The sequence below is a fragment of the Pezoporus wallicus genome, unplaced genomic scaffold (assembly GCF_028554395.1).
Source record: "Pezoporus wallicus isolate ANWC-B61680 ecotype Strahan unplaced genomic scaffold, APGP_CSIRO_Pwel_v1 contig_1181, whole genome shotgun sequence".
NCBI classification, from domain to species: Eukaryota; Metazoa; Chordata; class Aves; order Psittaciformes; family Psittacidae; genus Pezoporus; species Pezoporus wallicus.
Genome location: NW_026641428.1, coordinates 3,545,583 through 3,564,101, shown reverse-complemented (window position 1 = coordinate 3,564,101; position 18,519 = coordinate 3,545,583). Strand labels below are relative to the sequence as shown.

Here is an 18,519-nt window from a genome sequence, read left to right as displayed (position 1 = left end):
CTTGCAGTGAACTGAGGCTGATGTGAGCTGTGCCTTTGCCCCTGAATATGCCGAGCAAGAAGTTAGCAGTGCTCTATTCTGATGCAAAAAGTACCTTCTTAAAGGTAAACTTTCTGTGCCTTTTCGCAATAGAGGTAAACGACTTTGTACTTAGACCAAGAAATAGATTTTGTGGTTTTGTAGGTTGCTTTGGTTGGAGAGTTTTTTAGCACAAGCTGAAAGCTGTATCTTTCTGAGAGTGCAAGGTGTGCAATTTGTGAAATGAAATAAAATTCCTAATAAATTTGAGTGCTGTGGAAAGATTTTTGTGAAGTAAATGTTCACGTTAAGGAACAGTGTGATAGGTATGTGGTTGGGGTTGTTAAACCTGGAACTATTCCCAGCATCTCAGAGAATCAGCTCAGAATCCTGTTGAATTCAGGTTGGTTTAAGTTTTCTTTTCTTTGCCTTGTTATAGCACCTCTGATTAAAACAAACTTTAACTTCACTGGATCATTTACCCTATATTATGAGAAATATATGAGAAAAAGGGGGGAGAAAAACACCTTAAATTAGACCAGAGAATCCAGAGGGAAGGACCGTTATTGAAGTCTTGGCCCCATGAATTAATAATACTTCATGACGGCTTCAGTGGGACTAAAATTTCACTCCCTGTGTTGATTATGAGTTTCTCAGTTTACTCCTGGGGCTATAAAATAGAAAAAGATCCAATCGTGATTAAAGAGTAGGTATGATTTGAATGGAAGCTGATTACTAAAATCTCCCTGAAGTCTTCCACCCTGCTTATGCTGCAACTTTTTCCTATTTATAATAGGATAGCAGAGCCATCCAGGCAGAAAATGACACCGGAGAGAAAGAGTTTTCTGATTGTTTCTGATTAGGTTCTGTGCTAACCTTGTAAATCTGTCTGTCAGGTGGGGCACGGTCAAGTCATCCGTAAACCTGATGCTTCTCAAAAGATTGAAAGGGTGAGGGAAGTCCTGTGCTTGTGTGTTGCTTGATACTTTTTTATTTTCCAGAAGGATTTTCACAAAGATAAATCTGGACTCTTGGATGAGAGCAATCGAGCTACAGCTTAGCATTATATAAGTTGCTATTCTTGTTTAAAACTACTTTATGTTCACAGACTTGTGTTGTATATCAGTACCTCCTTGTTGGATTTATAAGGCCAACAAAGGTCTGATTCTCTGAAGTCTGTACTGTTTGAAGGTAGCATAGCTTGGATCAGCCTGTGGAAATCAAACCAGAGCTGTGTTTAAGTAAGTGAGCTACTTTCCCTTTTTCTTGCCATTATTTCTAATTCTGTTGTCAGCATACTTCAGCAAGGTCTTTTTCATAGGCAAAGATTTTGATTTTTAATAAAGTAATTGCAGATAATGTCTTATAGTAAGGCTATATGTATTTAATTCAAAGATGACTGGGGCTATTGCATTTACAGATGCCCTAAAAATTGTTTTAGGCAACGTAAGAGTATATAAGAGTATATAAGAGTAACAGTAATGAAGTAAATTTGGTATTCTTCCCCTCTTCTGGTATAAGCCAAAGGCCTAAAATTACTTTTTTGGAATAGTACTCCAGTGACCTTGTGGCAAATCAGATTGATGTCAGTTTAAATTGCAGGCAGCTGTTAGGTGAAAAAATGTCAACAAAGTGACTTAAACATTCTGCTTCAGTCCAGGAGAGTACACAGATTTGTTTTCCAGTTTGTGGTGTGTTAGATGTGTGCTTTCAGTATTACAAAACAGTGATGGTGCTTTACTTGCTGTGAAAGTGACATCCTGAAAATGTTTAGTACCGTTTTGGTTTAATGAGGGATGTACTTTGAAACACGGGAACATGGGGATAATATATTCTCAAATTTGGTTGAGGCAAAAAGTGGTTTGTAGCCTAAGATAAAATTTTGACTGGTTATTAATTGCAAAAGGCTTGCTTTGTTGCATATGCCAGGTGTCCGTGGGGCTACTACTTATCAAATATACCTTTTAATGTATGTATTTATGCTAATTACTGCCAAGGCAATGCATATGCTGTAATATTTTGTAATTCTGTATGCCCCCATATGTTTATCTTTCGTAGTGTTGACTTTGTTTTTTCTGTGCTGTACTGTCATCATCATTCATATGACAAGTTTAGAAGTAAACTTGTATAAGCCAGTTATGTTGACTTGAAAAATCCAGAAAAATCTCATCTAAAATAGAGGCTCTAAATGCAGTTAGAAGTCAGCATGATTTTGTAGGAGCTTTATAAAGAGCCGTCTTAGGATAGTGGAGAGACCCTTGCAGATGTAAAGCACCTGGGGTACTGGCAGAGCTGCACAGATGTCCTCCTGGACTGGGGAGCTGGGTGTTGCTGGGGGCTGGGGACAGCCCCACCTTGTGCTGCTGGAGCTGAAATTATGCTGGGCCCTGTGCTGGCTCTGGCATGTCCCTCGTGGGTGCTACTGGAGGAAAGAAGCAACTTTTGCAAACATAGTCCACGAAAATGATTTTTTTATTTGAGCTACACTGGAAGTTGGGAAGTGCTGCTTGCCCTGCCCCACTGTGTTTGGAGTGCAGTGCACTTTGCTCCCAAGGCAGCCTTGCAGACAGCATGGTGCTTATTGCAGGTACATGGAAATCATCAGTGGCGTGTAAAAGCCACGAACCAAGGAAACAGACAATTCTGCTGTTCTTGTGGTTGGAAATATTTTTTCCTAAGGAGAGTAGGTCAGTTATTGTACTAATGTACTACAGTCGCTGGCTGCAAAAGCAGAGCTGCGGCTCAGGGTGCTTGTATTCCCTGTGCTCTTCCTCTTTCAACTTCTCTCATGCTTTGTCCCCGCTGAGGCGATCCTTTCCCTGTTGTGTTCTTCCATGTGGCCACCCTGTCTTCTCTGACATCTCTCCTCCCAGAGCCCTTCTCCAGATTCATATTCAGCTAGGTCGACTCTGTTTTCTGGAGATGGTTCAGCTCTTGTGCTAAAGGTAGCCCAGCAGCCTGACTCAATTTCCAACAGGACTGACTCAGTTGCCTCAGCTCTGTGCTGCTGGTGTTTGGTTGCTGGAGAGCACAGAGGGAGCAAGCCTTGTGTCTACATGGAGTGCAGGCAGGATAAGCACGTGTGGACCTCTGGAACACTGCTACTACATAGCCTCTGTGATCATTATTTATATCTAACATACGGTTAAAGAAAAGAGGAAAAAATTCTGTGTAGAATGTGCAGCATAGCCAGTAGACAGAGTGTATTTTATTGTATTGTAGTACATACATAGGGGCCTGAAAGCAAGTACCTCAGCTCTGGTTCTCTTGCCCTGTACAAGCACACGTACCTATTGTAAAGTCAATTATTTTTACTTGGTGGGTTTAGTGCTTGCTTTGTACTGAGCTACGTGATTTAGAAAACTTCAGGATGAGGACGGAGTTTCTGATAAAGAATTTAATCCATCTGGAGATGTATGCACACTTTGTTGCAGCTCTTTGTTTATATGCTGCCCTTGCTTCCTGTCTAGAAAGTAATACATGGTAGCAATTTCTTAAACAAACAAACTCCACTACTTCACATACCAACTTCATTTTGCTAGTGGCATGTGAGTTTTCAAAAAAAATCACATCAATACCTTTTCAGCTTTCCAAAGTATTTTTCATTCCTAATTTATATGCACATGCACACATATATTTATATAAAACAGTTGTGAACCCTGCAGTTCCCAAAATACTTTATTTTCCTCTCCTTCTGTTCTAAAATTTAGTTGTTTCTTTTTTTAATGAGAAGATTTATCTCTTTGCGTGGTCCCAGCGTTTGCAGCACTTGACATGAGAGAAATGAGAGCTGTCAGACCCCATGTTCCATCTCCTTCCTCTTTGCCCTTTCTGAGGGCAACCTGCTGCCTAACAAGGAAGTCTCCAGGACCTGCACATGTCATGTGGTTCCTGCAGAGGTGTATGTGCCAACTCTCTTCAGAAGTTACAACTGCTATTGCTTGGGAGCTGCCCCTTCCATGAGCTTGCTTGAAGCTTTCTGTGATTTAATTCTTGACAGTCAACACTGGAGACTGAGGTGCACCTGTGCTAGCTGCTGAGCAATTTCTAAACATGCTGTAATACGAAATCCCCCAGGTTTGATTTACTCCAGTCAGACATTTGTGGGTTTTAAAAGCTTCCACTATAATTGTGGAACAAAACCAAACCAGAGCTTTGATGTCTGCAGATTTACGTATAATATGGGGTTAAAAGTCCAAACCCACTTTGTAGCTGGTATTGCAGATGTATACCCAACTGGTCCTTTCTTACAGCAAGTACTGAGCTCTTGGTTGTCACCTGTGAACTTGTATTTTTCAGAGTAGTCCTGGGTTCTGTTTGTATGTCAACACAAATCAAGCTAGTGGAGCATTACTAATGCTTGACAAAATAAATCAACTTGTTGCTACTTTTAAAAGCATTTGAAAAAAAAAAAAAAGCCAAACTAAAACCATTTCAACTGCTTAGATGCTCGGATCTCAGTGAGAAGTCTTTAAAAGCTTCTGTTGGAGACAAATACGTGTGCATGTTAACACTAGCTAATATAAATACATAACAGACAGTGGAAATTAAGGCTTCTGTTGCTTATCTACCAAAGATCATAATCTTTGTCTTAGTCACAAAAGAAGTCTCTTATCTGTGTAAATAATTTTTGCAGTTAAAGGCAAAATTACTGCCTTTTGGAGAGGATTTCAAAGATTATCTATTCTTGTAGAACTGAAGTATATTATGGCAAGTTAATACAAATAAATATTTTCTTTGTATATAAGGTCCTCTTAGTGCAGATATTGGCAAATTTAGGAACAAGGATATAATGCATTTACTTTGAAAGGTACAAAACAGCACCTATATAAATTAAAATTTAACAGGCAGGTGAGGTTAACTTAGTTCTTGGTGTATACCATTTAAGTATATATTACCAACTTCTTTCTGGTTTAGATATTCTTTCAAATGAGCATGGAAGAAATTATCTATGTTGTAATTTAAATTTTATATATCAAATACCTATTTTTGGGTTAGCTGCACTGTTAGGAATTGAATTTATTGGGAGGCATGTTAGAAACAGTTGTGGATCGAAGACTGAGTGCATGCTACTCCTCTTGAAAATGCTGCTTTTCATCATCGTGTAGGTACTGATATGACTAAAAGTGCAGTTTCACAAATACATACTTTAAGAAGTGTTAAGATAATGCTGTTGCCAATAGTCTGATGTGTCCCAGGCAGCTGCAAATCCCCCAGATGATGTTGCCTCACCCATTGTGAATTACTGCTTAAATACATGTCTTGGCATTGCAGCAAACTGGGATTGAATTTGTGGGTCAGAGACAGTGGTGAGCATGAGATTTCAGGTGGTGTGCACAAAATTTCAGAACACGTGTGTTTTTTCTAAAGCTTTGTTTTTATCTGGGATAGGTTTCAAAGATACAGTTTTGTCACCTGTAGCATGTAACTTCTACTAAAGTTTATGCAGCTCCCAAGTTTTTGTGTCCAGTCCTTATGTGTAAATCTCCCTTGTTTCTTCTCCTGTGCAGTCTCTTCACCTATAAGCAGCAATGTTGCTTTCGCTTCCTTTCATAGAATGGAATTTGGGCTGGAAGGTACCCTAAAAAGTTACCTAGTCCCCAGTATTTGACTGGATCAGGTTTCTCTCAGATAATAGTATGATTAATAAAAAGTAAAATCTGGGAAACAACAGTCCTGCTCACTCTAAACTCCTCATGGCTTGCTGCTCATTCTTAAGGCACACGCCAAGCAACAACAAAATGTTTCTCCCTTTGTTTCTGTATTTTATGTGTATGTTGCCAGCCAGTGTGTGCATGCAAGTATGACTTTCAACATGCCATTTTTTTCCATTTTTCTTTAAAAATGTTTGCACTACATTAAGCCCTTTTCCCCCTTAAACAAAATACAGTATTACTGAAATTGTGGTACATTAAAAAAAAACCCCGCAGACTGTTGCTACTTTTGAAATTAAAGGCATGGGAAAGAAGAGAATGAAATAAAATTGATCAGAGCTGGAAAGGGAAAACATGGGCAGGTGGTAGTAATAACACTGACAATCCATATGGTTTTTAGTTTACTTTCTGATGTGGCTGTTCCAGCATTCAAAACAAATGTAATATACTCTTGTGAAGTGGTATTTCTCTTGGGTTTAGCAGAAGATAAAAGTGCAAACTTGTTTTCAGTGACATTTCCAGCACAGCAGTTTCAAAACCATAAAAAAAAAATTCAAATGCTTCATCATCTAAAATGTCCAGGATATAGAGGATCTTTCACAAATGAGACAATTTTATCTGCTAAGGGTTCACTCTCCTTTTGGCCTTGGAATACTGAAATGCAAAGTTTGGGGCACCATGATTTGTTCTCCTAGGTAAAATGTAGTGTTCCCCAGTGTAAGCTTTTGTCCTGGGTTCAGCGGTAGCAGTCATTTTTTTCTCCTTCTTAGTAGCTGGTGCAGTGCTGTGGTTTTGACTTTTGGCCTGGGAACAGTGCTGATAACACTGATTTTTTTTTTTTTTTTTTTACTTCCTGCTCAGTAATGTTTACTCTGACCAAGGACTTTCTGAGTCTCATGCTTTGCCAGGGAGGAGAGGAAGCCAGGAGGAAGCAGAGACAGGACACCTGACCCAAACTGACCAAAGAGGTATTCCATACCACAGCACATCATGCCCAGGATGTAAAGTGAGAGTTATGCGGAATGGCTAGTTTCACTGCTCGGTCGGTCTGCGGGTGTTATTGTATTCTCTTCCCTTGTTATTTCCCTTATCACTATTATCATTGGTGGTAGCAGCAGTGGTTTGTGTTATACCTTAGTTGCTGGGCTGTCCTTATCTCAACCCGTGGGAGTTATATTCTTTCGATTCCGGGAGTTGGGGGAGGGAAGAAAGGGGGTGAGTGAGAGAGAAACTGCATGGCTGCTTTACAGCTGAGCTTAAACCATGACAGCTTTGTAGCAAGGTTTGACCAAAGACCTTGCAAGGTTTCTGCCAGGTTATGCTAGCAGGCACCCAAATCCGGGGCTGATGTAGGCCTTCAGGATATAGGATCCACAGGATCTCAGTGGCTCAGGATATGTTTTGTTTGTGTTCTTAAGTAGCCATGCTATGAGGGCAGCCCTTTCTCTTGGAGGTGGGAAGGACCTGCCAGCCTCATGAAATGACTTCCCTTGCTTATCTCTGCTTTCCTGGTATTGCAACCAGGGTGTTTAATAACCACTCTTGCTTACAGATTTTGTTTGCTTATCTTTATAAAGGTGTACTCCTCTGTAGTACTTAGCGGGTGAGACGTTTTTCTAGTTGTCTACTTAGATGGATATTGATGGACATATTAGATGGACATACCTATTGGATGCATTGTTTTCATTGTAGTTTATTTTCATATAAAACCTTCATGCTTCTTGGGCATGAATGTTTTTATTACAGGATATCCCTGGAATTCAAGACAAGAAGCAACATCTGGAGCTTGAACTTTAAAGTGAATGGAGGCCTAGATATTTTGTAGGCTACTACGTGTTCAGATTAACCTGTGGACCTTCTTCCACGTGATTCATGTTTTAGCAAATGACTTTGCTAGACAAGACAACTGTAATAATCCCACACTAGCTACCTCAATTGAATACTAAACTAGTGTGTTTTGGGGGGAGAGTAACAGTAATCAGTTTACATTTACTTAGTCTGATCTTTCTTCTAAGCATATAGATGGATATACTGTCCGCATGATATTCACGACATTCATCTATCTCTGAGGTGCAAATATACAATAATACCTGTTATGTTAGGCACGTTATTGTTTTGTGTGAATGGTGGAGTTTTTTGCTCCTTTCTGTTTCAATAACACAAATAGCCGATAACTACTTTGTCAAATACTGGCTTGAGAGGCTTAGTTTGTTTTGCTATAGATACTACATGTTCAATACCCCTTTTAAAGGAATCTGTGAACCATTGTGTAATTTATTGCACCTAATTAACACAAGCCAATGCTTTTACAAGTAATTAAATCAGTTAAAAAATGTTGCACGACTTGCCCATCTGTTTGAAGTAACAGCTGAATCGCAGTATAATGCAAATTAAAATGTATACTTCCATAACCTGTCCTTCTAAGTATATGCCAGCACTTGTGTTGCGTGCATGTATGTTCCTCTATTAAAAAATGTAGTTTTAATTACATGCTGTATATATTCTTTAGCCCATTAGTTTTATCCCCATGTGTAGAAATTCTGAATCCAAGTAACAAGGCAGTAAATAATATTGGCTTTTAATGACCAATTAAAGCAGCCTGCCATCAACCTTGGTATTGGCTGAGCTTGTAATTCAAAGTACAGTTATGCAGTAATTGGTTAGGGATGCTGGAGAGGGACTCTTCATTAGAGACTGTAGTGATAGGACAAGGGGTAACGCATTCAAACTTAAACAGGGGAAGTTTAGATTGGATGTAAGGAGGAAATTCTTTCCGGTTAGGGTGGTGAGGCACTGGAATGGGTTGCCCAGGGAGGTTGTGAATGCTCCAATCCTGGCAGTGTTCAAGACCAGGTTGGATGAGGCCTTGGGTGATATGATTTAGCGTAAGGTGTCCCTGCCCACAGCAGGGGGGTTGGAACTAAATGATCTTAAGGTCCTTTCCAACCCTAATTATTCTATGAAATTATCGCAGGATTATAAAGTGACGTTAGAATAAAGTGGTGCTCAGGAAGTACAAAGTCACCCCCGTCAGTACAGGATACCACTCCTCAGAGGCAGCAATGCTTTGTTTCGTAAACCATCCTGCAACTAAAACTTGGTAGAACTGGAAGTTGAGTGGTTCCAAATTGATGGCAAATGTAACACACAGCCTCAGTTTATCTTGACTGATCTGGCCCTTTATGTGTCCTTTGTGAGGGGAAATGGTGTTCTATATAAAGACAGTTCATTAATGAGATACTTAAAAAAAAATTAATCATAGAATGGTTTGGGTTGGAAGTAGCCTTAAAGATCACATAGTTCCAACCCCACCTGCCATGGACAGGGACACTTTTAATAGATCAGGTTGCTCAAAGTCTTGTCCAACCTGAACAATTCTAGAGATGGGGCAGCCCTGGAGTGGAATGTTGACACCTGTCATGTCTATAGCCCTGTAGACTTGCCTTCTGTTCTAATGCTAGCAAAATTTTCTGTTATGTGATAATGTAAGACAAGCTATCCTGTCTGGTGAAACTAATCTAGTAACACAGTTTTTGATACCTCAAAAACTGGAATAGAGGAAAAGTACTGCTGTGCTTAGCCTTCGTGCAAATCTTCTTGTAATAGGTTCTGTGCAGATATCTGACGATTAGAATAGAAAGATATGAGAGTGGAGGCAACCTAGGGAGCAGAAGCAGATAAAAAGGTTAAAACACTGAAATTATGGAATAAGGCACATTTGATTACATGGAAGTTAAAATGAAATGTGAAAAAGTACTGTTTTGAATTCTGATGAACTATTTAGGGCTATATGAGGAAAGGTAAAAGAAATAAGGAATAATAATAATAATAAAAATATAAAAGCACTTGATACTGAGATATTAGGCTGTGCAATAATCTCTGCAGGCAGTGGCAAGATGAAAGATGGGCTGTTTTTTTTCCATATACCTAAAACTAGGCCAGGCAATGCTGAAGAAAAGGTTCTTGAACTATTACTTGTCCTCTGAAACTCACGGAATTCACTTTGTCAGGTATTGGACAGTGTAGGACTGTAAAGCTTTCAGGGAGGAACCATCTCTTCATAAAACCCTGTGCTGTAATTTTTGTGGCCAGTTTGAACAGCTGCATTAAATAGGAGGATGCTATGTAAAAGAACATTGGGAAAATGGAAAGAGTGATGGAAATAACAGGGAAATGTTCCAGATTGAAGCAGATTAAAAGTGCAGAAGACTGGAGTGAGGGGCAAGAGTTTTTTTTAAATTGAGCAAAAAGCTGAAGTGGGGAAAACAAAGGGAGGAGAAGGATGTGGTGGAAAGTCAAGGTGTTCGTCTTATCTTACAGTTTAGGGTTTAAGTGGGAACTGGTAAACCATGTGCAAGTCTCAGTTTTGTGGGAAACTAGTAATGGAAAAAAAAGTAAACAGTCCTATAAGAAGAGAGAATAGTAGGGAAGCAGACAGGAGGCAGCTTTCCAGGGCTTGCTGGGAGAAGGAGGGGAGATCGGGAAAAGGAATGTTGAGGGCTAAGCCACAGCTGAATGACCTGATGACTGGAGAGGCTGTGTGAGATGGGGCAGCTGTGGTGATGGCAAGGGCTACTACCCTTGAGTGAATGTGGAGGGGGAGCTCCTTTAGTGCTGGAATTATGAAGAGTTAGCTGGGCTACGGGTTAAAAGGAAGGAGGTTTAGCATTGCCTTAAGGTTAGAGACTAGAGTTGCAAGGGGTCTACATGCAGAGTGTATTGACAGGTCTAATGAATGGAGGAGAGGAACTACAGGGACACAAGTGAGTCCTGAGGCCAACTTGAAGAGACCATCTGTACTTGTCTCATTATGAAGGGGGAAGAACATTATCCTAAAAATTAGGCTGTTGGTATTCTTCCAGATGAATGAAGTTTAGGAAAGGCATCATCATGCCACTATTTTTTTTCCTAATGCAATGACTGGCAAAATAAAATCTGTGTAGGGAATGAAAAGGGAGTGATTGCAAGAAGTAGGTATGGCTCTAGGGTACTCTTGCTTTTGCCAGTGGCATGTATTTGTTAGTGTTCCCAAACAGACTTTTTAGGAGCAGTGAACTGGCAGAGAGCCAGATAAATTTATAACTCACTACAGAACCTTCTTCTCTTGAGAGTTAATGTTATATGTGTGTTCTCATTGAACAGGTTACAAACTTGTCGGTCTCTCTTCTACTTTGTCTTCATAAGGAGTGGGCTTAATGGGTAATTGGAAAAATTGCTACTTGCTTTGTCTTCCTGCTTGCGTTTGATAAGAGGTGAAGTTTCTGGTGAGTGAAGTATTGCCTGGAATACAGCGTTCTTCCCCAGACACCTTGATGATATCCCAGTTGATTTCACTTTGAGTAAACATAAGGCCCACGTTGGACACAGAAAATTAAATTCAGCCCTTTGTAAACAGATATAAACCCCATTGGAAATGGCGGCCAGGGGGGAGGTTGACAGGCTTGAGAGGAGGGCCTATGCAAATCATGTGAAGTTCACCAAGGCCAAGTGCATGGTCCTACACATGTGTTGGAGCAATCATAAGCACAGCTACAGGCTAGGCAGAGAATGGATTGCGAAGCCCTGAGGAGGCACTGGCCAGACAAGAAGCTCAACATACCTGATAATGTTGCTTGCAGCCCAAAAAGGCAAATGTATCCTGGGCCACATCAAAAGAAGTGCAACTAGCAGGTTGAGGGAGGTGTTTCTCCCCCTCTGCTCACTCTGGAGTATAGTATTCCAACTGGAATGCTGTGTTCAGCTCTGGAGCCCCCAACACAAGAAGGATTTGGGCCTGTTTGAAAGAGTGCAGAGGAGAGCCTCAAAGATGCTCAGAGGACTGGAGCACCTCTCCTATGAAGACAGGCTGAAAGAGTTGGGCTTGTTCAGCCTGGAAAAGAGAAGGCTTCGGGGACACCTTGTAACAGCCTTCCACTACCTAGAGGCCTACAAGAAACCTGGAGAGGGATTTTTTTACAAGACCATGTAGTAACAGGACAAGGGCGAAAGGCTTTAAACTGAAAGAGTAGATTTAGATTAAACATTAGGAAGAAGTTCTCCACTATAAGGGTGGTGAGATACTGGGGCAAGTTGCCCAGAGAAGTTGTGGATGCTCTATCCCTGGAAGTATTCAAGGCCAAGCTGGATGGGGCTTTGAGCAACCTAGTCTAGTGAAAGATGTTCCTGCCCATGGCAGGTGGGTTGGAACTAGTTAACTTTAAATTGTCTTTTTAACCTAAACCATTCTGTGATTCTATGAACTGATGGGGCTTGTGACTTCAGTCAAATTTGATTTGCCTCACACAGCTCAATCCAAATGCAGTACACCAGGTAATGGAGACCAGTGTTTTACTTTATTTGCCTTGAATATGTATGAAGGTAAAATCTTCATACATATTCAAGATGTATGAAGATGTATAATGGATAACTGTTGAAACTTCTTGAAATAGAACATTCTTTTTGAGGAGGAATTTTAATGAAGTTGAATAAATAAAAGAATTTAGAATGTTTCAGAATGTTTTATCCCTTTCTGCTCTTTCTACACTTTGGCACAACTTTTCTAAGATGTTCAAATAAATGTCTTATGATAAGGAGGAACTGATGCATGATCTATTCATGATGCACTTTGAGCCCTATGGCTGGTGTATCACAACGGATGAGTTCAGCTGGTTGTGGCTTACATCACTTACATGGCTGCTATCTTTATTGCCAAAAGAGAATGGCTGTTGTGCTAAATGATTTTGTACTTTGGGCCTGCTAGTACTTCCCAAATGCTACTGTAGGGAGCTCTCTGTTTTTCCCCTTTTACTGCTATACTAAGGTACCCAAGAGGTCTGCTTTCACTTTGAGGAAAGAGGTCATGCTAGAAAATAAGTCAGAGAAAGGCACTCCTAAAGGAAAAGGGATGTAGGGATTGGAATTATTCTTGATTTAGCTGCAGAACTGGTAGGTGTTACTCAGCACACCTCAAGTTTGGGATACTTGCCTCCCCCAGATAAAAGTTACATTACAAGGCAATGGCACATAATTCTGCACAGCTTGGCATGTACCACTGCCTTTGCAGAATAAATGCTCAAGGATAAATCTCACATGACAAATTGCCTTTTGCTCTCCTTAGCTCTTTCAGGTGAGGCAGAGTTATAATGTCGAGTCAGCTAACACTCAGACCTAGCAGAAAAATGGATCTTTTTTACCTGCGTTAGGCATGTCATCAGAGATGATACTTGAGACAACTCTATTACAGGTGCAGCTGAATCAATTAGGCATATTCTTTTTTCTTTTGTTTTTTTTAATTTTTCCTCCAGATAACTCCTCTTCTTCCACTTCCTAATTCCCACTTTTAACAAGAGAAAAGTAGGTAGTATCTTGTACAATGTTTCCTGTCATTCCGATCACCTTTTGTGGCACGTTGCTGCTTGAATAGCCCAACTTCACTGGTTTTAAGTTGGGATTTTTTGTTTTTTTTTGTTGGTTTTTTTTTTTTTTTTTTACGTACTCTTTTCACTTAGGGCAGTGCAAATTTCTTTGGAAATCTATGACAATCAATTAAGTAAATGAGAAAATAGAATGCTTGTAATTAAGATAATCAAGCTACACAAAATCCATCCTACTAGTGCTAATATCTGTATATCTCCAAGCTGTATATTAATTAAACACCATGTTAAGTGTTGCAATTAGACTCAGGCTGCCACAGTGAAAATGACAGAAAAAAGAAAGTGATTGGAGGGGTTTTTAGTGTATGTGAAACTCTTAGTTGTTTTAAAGCATCTCTTTATGATTTGAAAGGTTGCTGCATTTTTTCCAACTATTTTTTACAGATCTGCTTTTGCAGCAGCATATTCTCCCTTATGAAAACTGACCCTATTCCCTGGCATTGTGTTTTCAGATAATACCCTTTGCATTTCTAGAAAGAAGTGAAGAAAACTTACAGGACACCTTCAGTTTTTAATTTTTGTTCTTAATTTTTTTTTTATTTGACATTGATACAAAAAAATAGTATCTCGATTAGCAGCTTTGCTGGCAATCCCACAAAACTGTAAATAATACTTTAAAAGAATGCACTCCTACAGACACTATAGATAAAACAATATATACAATTTAGACAAATAAATACATAAGTACAGCCATATATAATGTTACACGTAATGTTTGGTTACTGTTGACAAGCTTTTCTAGTTTATTACACTCTTCATTTACAAATTGCCATTGCCATCTACATTATAAAGACAAAAAAAAAATCCCAATAAAGAATCAAAATTGACACTTAACATTATTATTAGGAAAGATGGAAAATGAACCTTGAGACTTCTGTTTAAATACTCTCAGGCTTTTAGAAAAAAATGCTTTTGGGAAAAAGTCCTCCTAAAAGAGAGGAGTTTTCCCCCTAGCTTCTTCAACCAATGTGCTTTGTCCATGTACGTTCTGGAATCAAAATGTGATTATAATCACACTTCTGAAGTGACTAGAAGCCAGCATGTTTTAACCTAGTTGTCATTTGTCCCATGCCCAGTGAAACAAAATGACCTTTAAGTGACATGAATATTTCTTTGATTAAAGGTAGCCTAATGCAAACACTTGTTTGTGAACAGTATCCCATGTGACACAAATACTACTGAGTGGAAGGGTAGCAAGCTTCCCCTATGTGTAGACAGACATATTGCTCCCTTTCTAGGTTGCAATATTGCAATTTCTGAGCAAAGAGAAAATAATAAATTTGTTCAGTGTAACAAATTAGTGAAGTCTAGTATCAGAAAATTAACAGACATAGAAAATTAGGCTTTTGTTGTGTTCTTTTAAATTCACTTGTCAATAAAAGAAAAAAAAAACTTGTACATTCAAAAGTTAGGGCACACATGCTTAAGGCTCTTGAAACACTGGACAAATATAATGCCTATCCCAGCTCCATGCATAACAGAATATTACATAGCAAGCAGACTTTACACGTATATACAGCTGAATACAGAGGAAAATACCTTAGAACTATGTACATCAGTTTCAAGATGAACATTTACATTTCTGAAGATCTATCTATTTATAAATGGCAGGAGATACATTTTTTTTTTCAGATACTGTTTTCAAAGGCTACCTACCAATCATTAATGCAGTCTACTTGTACTAGGAGAAATTCAAGGCTGCCTACCATGCCTCTTAAGCCCTGAGGTATTTGGATTGGGAGCCCTGCTGTCTTCCAAAGCCACAAGCATGAGCAAAAGTAAGGCCATCAAATCCATTTGGTTGTGGATTCAGAAACCCCAAATTACTGCACTGTGCAGAGGGATAGCAGAAGTGATTGCACCCTTTGGGTTGGAGTTATTACAAAGTGTGTTCCTGGTAGGATGACATCCATGCTGTCTGATCTACCTGATGGCTGGGGATGAGTTCCACCCTTGTTTCCCTTTCTAAACAAGCATATTCTAGGGCTTGGGTAAGAAAAGCTGAACTTCACCCAATTTGTGTATGTGTTATATTCATCTATGCAATTAGTTGGACCTTGTTTAGCTAAAGTTCTGAGTTTATAGGGAGCAAGAGCAATTTTAACAAGGACTAGGTCAACTAGGGAAGGATAAATCTTAATTATACTGCAAGAGAGTCAATATATAAAATTACTGATCTTCATTTATGAAGGGTGCACAAGCTGCTGTTGATTAGCAGGATCTCCTGGGCTGTCTGTTGTGTAGCTTCACCTTTAGATCTGAAGTACATTTGTTTGAAAAACTGCTTGTGGCTTGAAGGCCAGGTACAGTTACCTTACTTACAAGTAGTTCCTTTCAAAATGATGGTGCTGCATCAATGAATAAGACTAACAATTTATCATGAAACTGCAAACGTTTTAGGGTAGCATTTTCATTCCCTTTTTACTGTTGTAAAGAGCTATGTACACTTATGACAAATTTAAATTTTTTAAATTCTTACTCAGTTAATTTCTGACAACTTTATAGACATCCTGAATAACATACAGACTTAACAGTTTTTCATATATTACACATAATGTCAGCTGAAACGAATGAGACTTGTGTGTGTGCTATGGACAGTTTGAATAACCTGCAGCTAGTAATATATTTGGTGATTTTGTATAAGTGTAATTTGTTTAGGAATTCTTCAATCCAAGTTATTTGTTGAGAAATGTAATATTTTAACTCTTTGTTAGAAGGTGCTGAATAGAGGTGTCTTGAATTTACCAAAAAATTCTCCTTGAAATAATTTTCAGGACATTTCATTAACATTAATATTCAAAAGACATAAGCACATTACGAAACTTGAATAAAATTTTGTGTATTTAATTTCTGTTGTATGCTCTGGGGAATCTCTTGAGATCCTACTTTTCTACACCATTAAAAATCTGGGAGAATCTCATTCATGTAGCAAGAAGCAGAGCTTACTCTCAAAAAGCTGCTTTTGTGTTACTTTTTGTCAGTAAATAGTGCACTGAACAATGTTGAAGAAATATGCTGCTTATTGATGCTTGTCAATATATATTGCTTATGCAAGACAATGGAGAGATCCATTCATACTAATGAAAAACATTGCCTTGCTATGAAATTAAAAGTTGAAAGACATTCATACTTTTCTCATGTATGTTCTCAGGTAGTTTTCCATACATCTCCCCCGTCTTATTTAATCTACAGATTCTACTTTATTTTAAAATGGTATATCTTTTAGAGTTCCTTTAGGCAGCAGAAAGAAATGGGCTATCTTCTGAAATAATTTAAAGGAATATCACTTGGTCGATAAATATATACTTCAGTGTGTGGATTTTTTTTTTAAGGTTTATGAGACTTCGATGTTCTTACCTGTCTAAATTCTGCTATTATACCATCAGTAAGCTGCTTGGGAATTGCATACATTGTACTATAAAATATACATGTCAGTACAGGTGTATAAGGTCAGTGCAAATGTATACTGCTCAATTTATTAACAAACTTCTAAATACATATGGGTGTAGGGTGTTAAAAGAGGAATGAAAGTACGTTTCTAAGTCTTCATTTCTTAGGGTCTGAGTCTTATCTCAGAGGCTGGGGCATGAACTGTTAAGCAGCTTGTAACAGTTTATTACTGTCCTTTTACATACAGATGCAGGAGCTGATATGTGTGATAGAGGATAATATACAAAATCTGAGATTTGACTCTAGATCCTTTCAGTTGGTGTGATGTCCTGATGAAAAGAGCCTGAAGTCTGTAAACCAGTAGTCAAAACGAGAATGAAAAATCAGTCATTAAAAATCCTCTCGCAGTATCCCACAGTTTAACCTGTAAATCAGCAGACCACTTTGTCAAAAAATAACCAGACTAAACCAAAATTTCTTTTTAAAAAAAGAAGTATTTACATCTGTAAAAATCTTAGCATCTAAGATGTTTCTTGCTGGACATGTCATTCCAAATTCTGTGCATTTCTTCTGGTGTTATCTGGTGCACTGTGATCACCCTGCGGTACCTGCACAAGCTGTAGGCCATTTTCCAGTGATTGAAGCCACTGTTTTGGAAAGGGTGAATACCCAGCTTCCGAAGACAGAGTCCGACGTACACATCTTCAAGGTGAAGAAGTCTGGTATGAAGGGAGGTTTTGTAAATCAGTTCTGCTACATCAGCTGAAAAAATGTAGCCTGTACCTGAACAGAAGGGTGGGTAATTGCTGTCGGGATACAAATCTCTTGGCATGTACCACTTACTGCGAACATCTCTTATTGGCCCTCCATTTATAACGTAACCAGTGAAGTACCTTCTCCTTGGCTTGGTGTTAGGTTTGAGCAGCTTATAAATAAGATTATCCATATTTACAAAAATATCACTGTCTGTCTTCATAACGTACTTTGCTTTTGAACAAAACGTTGCTACCCACCTCATCCCCATCAGTGTTTTCAGAGTGAGGTTATGATAAGAGTCAATAAAATCCTCCACAATAATGTCATGAAAAATTTGGCTTTCTTGCTCTACCATTTGATTTAACACTGGGTCTGTGTTTTTTCCAAGAAGAAATAGTGTGGCAATTTTGATTCCCTTAAAGTTGTTTTCATCTCCCCACGTTTCTCGAATGGCTTGCCTTGCATCAAACTCCTTGTGAGTTGTGCTGATAAGAATGACCAAGAAAGGGATGCTCTTCTCACATTTGTTGGGTTCATTGATAAGAAACTCAAAGGAATGCGGATTTATAGGTCGAGTTCTTATGTTGCCAAAGGAAACATTTTTTCTGGCTATGGTTATGCTACTGAGTTGTCTGTGGCCAGTGTAGGAAGAAGTAGGGCGAGTTATACTTAAGTACCAGAGAGCACTTGCCCAACAAACTACTGTCAAGACGTATAAGCATGAGACCTTTGAAGCCATTGTTCCTCTAGCTCCTCTATTCCTCCATGCAACAAATAAATAGCCTTCGTACCAGGAGTGCACCTGTGTCCCAGGAAGGCAGCATATTATTAATGAAACTTGAAAGTTCGATATAGGAAAGTAATCCTGTAAGCATTCATGGATCTCAAATAGGAGCTATTAACTGTGGTGATACTCAGCTTTTCTTCTTTTACTAGCAGGGGCTTCCATTTCTTGGAATTTTCTGTTATTTCTGAAAAATATGAAGAAAAATTTTCCATTGTTGGATCATAAAAGCCAATGGCAAGAAAAATGGGTTTAAATATGATTGAACATTAATAAGCTAAATTTCTTAATGCACTTCTTGGATATCCTGTTTTTAATTTCATGAGTTACCACAGTGTGAGATAGTGCAACTAGAATATAGCAGTACAACGTGAAGTCATCCTTTTATGATTGATAATTTCTCATAGATTATAAAAGAAGTTTAGCATGCATGGTATGTTGGCTATTTAGGTAATTTTAAAAGTATATGAAATAATTTTCTGGTTCCTAGCATTTTCTTGCTTAC

The 18,519-nt window shown here is 38.8% G+C and overlaps 1 protein-coding gene across 8 annotated transcripts in view; it reads right to left on the bottom strand.

The window, feature by feature from the left end:
• Positions 1 to 15,555: 15,555 nt before the first annotated feature.
• The window catches only part of B3GALT1 (beta-1,3-galactosyltransferase 1), a 210,368-nt gene continuing 207,404 nt past the window's right edge, over positions 15,556 to 18,519 (bottom strand). For all 8 annotated transcript variants that reach the window (XM_057423801.1, XM_057423799.1, XM_057423800.1 and 5 more), the window contains one exon: positions 15,556 to 18,201. In XM_057423801.1, coding sequence (XP_057279784.1) covers positions 16,989 to 17,969 — 981 coding nt within the window. In that variant the 5' untranslated portion in view covers positions 17,970 to 18,201 and the 3' untranslated portion in view covers positions 15,556 to 16,988. The remainder of the gene's footprint in view (positions 18,202 to 18,519) is intronic.